This window comes from Rhinoraja longicauda, chromosome 19 (assembly GCF_053455715.1).
Source record: "Rhinoraja longicauda isolate Sanriku21f chromosome 19, sRhiLon1.1, whole genome shotgun sequence".
Lineage (NCBI taxonomy): Eukaryota > Metazoa > Chordata > Chondrichthyes > Rajiformes > Arhynchobatidae > Rhinoraja > Rhinoraja longicauda.
Genome location: NC_135971.1, coordinates 38,458,880 through 38,463,389, shown reverse-complemented (window position 1 = coordinate 38,463,389; position 4,510 = coordinate 38,458,880). Strand labels below are relative to the sequence as shown.

The window sequence follows — 4,510 nt, the reverse complement described above, 5'->3', positions numbered from 1 at the left end:
AATAATAACACGTTAAAAACTGTATTGTATGTATCAGCATGGTGGCTCCTAAAATATTAATGTTTCCGAAAACTACGTTTTATATTCAAAATTATTTCTGCTCAAGACCAAATTTGACCTCTTTTCAAACAACTCTTTCACAAGAACTGTTCCGGCAGTCCCAATTATAGTACATAAAAAATAATTATTTGTCGTAGATGGGCACAAAATTCTGTAGTAACTCCACGGGACAGGCAGCATCTCGGGAGAAAAAGAATGGGTGGCGTTCCGGGTCGAGACCCTTCTTCGGCTTGTGAGTCTGGGGAGCGGGGGACACAGAGATATGGAAATATTGAGTGTGAAAATATAGATCAAAGGGGACGTTGATCAAGGAAATGTAGAATGGTACGCTGTTAGCTGAGGGGAAAGTGACAACGAGTCATAAAATCAGTAATACTTAATCAGGAGGGCAGTGGAACTAGTCGGAGAATTTAGATGGGGATGGGGTAGGGGCCGGAGAGAGAGGGAAAGCAAAGCTTACTTGAAGTTAGAGAAATCAATGTTCAATATGTAAGCTATCCAAGCGAAATATGAGGCCTTGTTCCTCAAACTTGCGTTGGCGTTGTTCAGATATAACCCCGTATGCCCCCAGAACACGGTACCTTGCTGATCTCAGATTGTGACGAAGGACGAAGGTGATACCTGGCAGTGACAGCAACACTTTGTAACAAGCAAACCTAATGACATTTAGAACCATAATTGTGTTAGCAAGTTGCAATCGGCACCGCATAGGAACCGGAATATTAGAAATAATACAACGTTGAGGCATGTTCAACGTGGAGTTTTGTTTAGACGTGATGCTTGGAACTAGCAGAACAATTCTCTAATTTTAAGTAACATCCCCTTTCCACCCCTCCTATTCGTGTGTCCCCAATACCATGCGCAACCAGTTCCCCACTTTCCCAAGTTTGTTTCCCCCATCTTGTTCCATTCTAACAATATCGCTCCGATTGGCTTTACATTTAATTCCGCTTCTCTCCTCATCTGACACTTTTTGACTCGTTTTCAAATCTAGCTTTTGTCCACCTACGTGCCACTGACATCCACCCCCCTCTCCCCACCTCCCGTTACTACCTATCACAGAGTCACATAATCATAGAGTCAAATTGCCCACACCGGCCAACATGTCCCGGCTACACTAAGCACACCTGCCTGCGTTTTGCCCATATCCCTTTAAACCTGTCTTATCCATGTACCGGTCTAATTGTTTCCTAAACGTTGCGATAGTCCCTGCCTCAACTACCTCATCTGGCAGCTCGTTCCGTTTACCCACCTCCATTTGTGTAAAAAGGGTACCCCTTAGATTTCTTTAAAATCGTTTCCCCTTCACCTTAAGCCCGTGTCTTCTGGTCGGTCATCGATTTTCCTGCTCTGGGAAGAGACTCTACATCTACCCGATCTGTTCCTCTCATGATTTTATACACCTCTATCACATGATCCATCGTCCTCCTGCGCTCCATGGAACCGAGTACCTGTCTACTCAACCTCTCCCTATAACTCAGACTCTTGAGTCCAGGCACCATCCTCGTAAATCTTCTCTGTACCCTTTCCAGCTTGACAACATCTTTCCTGTAACGTGATACTCAGAAGAGAACATAATAATCTAAATGCGGTCTCGCCAACGTTTTATATAATTTCAACATGACCTCCCCAATCTATACTCAATACTCTGACTAATGGAGACCAATGTGCCAAAATACGTTTTGACAACCTATCTAGGCGACTCCACCTACAAGGTGACTCTGCCTTCAAGGAACTGTGTACCTGCACTCCAAGACCCCTCTGCTCTGTAACACTCTCCAGAGCCCTAACGTTCACCGTGTAGGTCCTGCCTATGTTGGACTTTCCAAAATGCAACACCTTTTATTTCTCTGTGTTAAATCTCAAACATTCCTCAGTCTGGTGCGAACAGGTTTACACGGCTTCTCTGTTAATTTCAAAGAAAGACAGAAATGCAGGAGCAACTCTGGATATCAGGCAGCATTACCAGGGTGACGGTGGAGGCATGATAGTGGCGTAAACAAGTTTTTAGACAGGCACATGATTCTCCATGGAATGGAGGGGTATGAATCACGTGTAGGAAGCGAAAATTCGTTTGTCTTGGCATCATGTTCCGCGCAGACATTGTGGGCCGAAGGGTCTGTTCCTGTTGTATGTTTTTTAATGATCTATGCTTATCAATATCATAAATGTATAAAAACTATGGGTGACAAAATTGTAAATTATTTACTCGATAACGACGTCGTCAGTGGTAAGTACAATACGTAGTCCAGTACTTGGTCTGGCACAATTAACTCTGTCCTGCGCCACATCCACCCCGCTGCCTGTCCCGCATTTGTACTCATTCTTCCTGCCGCGCTGAGTGCAGTCGAAATCCACACCTTATGTCGCGTTGGTGGTTTGAAGTGAAGAGCAGCTTTAGAGGCGTGAAAACCGCAAGCATTAGATCATGAATTCCCATCCAAGACAGTCTTGAGAACTTTTGGCAATTCCTTTCGTCAAAGTCATGCATTGAAGTCAATTATCTAAAACAGTTCAAAAGGCTTTATATAATCGAAGCAAATGATAAAAACATAAAAATAACTTATTTCTTGAAGGTACATCCAAGTAATAAATTGCTACAAATCTTCAGATTGACCGGAAAAAAGACCAAATTATCTTTGTTGAAGCCTTGCAACGCACGTCGTTGACTGCTGTGCAAATTAATAGAGCCGCGGTACAAACAACAGTCATGTTTCATACAAAGCACTGCTCAGCAATATCAGGCTGCCTGGGACTCAGTCGTGGGTTCAGCAACGGAGAGCCATCTGATTCGCATCTTCACCCTGACTTCAGCGCTACAATGAATAAAATACACGTCTGAAATGAACTAATGCGCAGTAATTCAACCAGTTCTCTTCTAAAACTATCAGATTAATATGGTGCAAAAACTTCTAAAGTAGACAATGAAACGTCTAATATTGAGTGGCTCATATCAAAGAGCAATATTAGTTTTGGTTTAGTTTCGTTTAGAGCTACAGCGCGGAAACAGGCCCTTCGACCACCGAGTCCGCACCGACCAGCGATCCCCACACACTAACACTATCCTGCACACAAGGGTCAATATACATTTATACCAAGCCAACTAACCTACAAACCTATACGTCTTTGGAATGTGGGAGGAAACCGAATATCTCGGATAATACCCACGCGGTCACGGGGAAAATGTATAAACCCCATATAGACAGCACCCGTAGTCGGGATCGAACCCGTGTCCCTGGCGCGTTAGCGCTATAGGGTAGCAACTGTACCGCTGCGCCATCATTCTGCATATATTTAATATGAATTTGTCTTTTGCAGCTAATTTGTTGGCAATTGTCATTCTTTTCCGTGGAAACTGTGGTCTCTCCAAATGCATCACTCGTTACCTGCTGGGAATGGCAGTGGCTGACCTGATGGTTCTTACATCTGATGTGATTTTATACGAGATTATTGATGCATATTTTCCACATTCTTTCTTCAATCAAACCCCTGTTTGCCGAGTTATTCTGACCATGCTGTTTATTTCCATTGACTGCTCTGTGTGGCTCACTGTGGCTTTTACTTTCGATCGATTTGTTGCCATTTGTCATCAAATGTTGAGAGCAAAATATTGCACTGAAAAGAATGCCACTGTGGCGATAGCTGTGGTGTTTTGTGCAAGCATTGTGGAAAACATTCCGTACTATTTTATATACGAACCTCGGGTAGTAGTTAATGGCGTTGAATGGTCGTGCTACGTAAAATCAAGCTTCTACACATTACCCATTTGGGCGGCATTTCTGTGGCTGGAAACGATCTTGACTCCGTTTGCGCCCTATGTGTTGATCTTACTGCTTAATTCCTTGACCATCAGGCACATTATACTGGCTAACCGAGTGAGGAGCGGACTACGTGGAAACAACAGTACTGCGAAGCACACGGACCCAGAGATGGAGAATCGCCGAAAATCCATCGTTTTGCTGCTCGCCATATCTGGCAGCTTTATTCTCTTGTGGATGGTTAATTTGATATGTTTCATATGCGTGCAATTAACTGACACGCAATTTTTGGAAGCAAGTTACAATGATCCCTTCACCGTTGCTGAGTTATCAGGGTACATGCTGAAGTTTTTGAGTTCCTGCACGAACACCTTTATTTATGCTGTATCCCAGAGAAAATTCAGAGAGGATCTGAAAAACCTGATCGAATGGCCCATGGTATTTGTTGCCAAAGTAACCAACTACATTAAATGATGCACCAAACCATATTTCCAAATAACAAAAACAATTATCTTGAACAATTGTGAACATAATTGAATGGGCGTTAATGCATTGAAGGAGGTTTACCAATGTACCAAAGATCTCTCAAAGTATGGAATCTTACAAATAACATACAGAGCCAAATGAAATAGCTGATGCTATTGATTGCTCTTTATGGTTATTTGTGCAGCTATATGGACAGGAAGGGTTTA

The 4,510-nt window shown here is 42.9% G+C and overlaps 1 protein-coding gene across 1 annotated transcript; it reads left to right on the top strand.

Moving 5' to 3' along the window:
- Window positions 1-3,455: 3,455 nt before the first annotated feature.
- On the top strand, window positions 3,456-4,292 carry LOC144602978 (G-protein coupled estrogen receptor 1-like). Its single transcript, XM_078416103.1, has one exon. It carries the CDS (start codon window positions 3,456-3,458, stop codon window positions 4,290-4,292), a length of 837 nt encoding a protein of 278 aa, XP_078272229.1.
- Window positions 4,293-4,510: the final 218 nt, after the last annotated feature.

What these genes read in the sequence shown, in the direction of transcription:
- LOC144602978 (XM_078416103.1), top strand. Translation starts at nt 3,456, where the DNA reads ATGGCAGTGGCTGACCTGATGGTTCTTACATCTGATGTGATTTTATAC.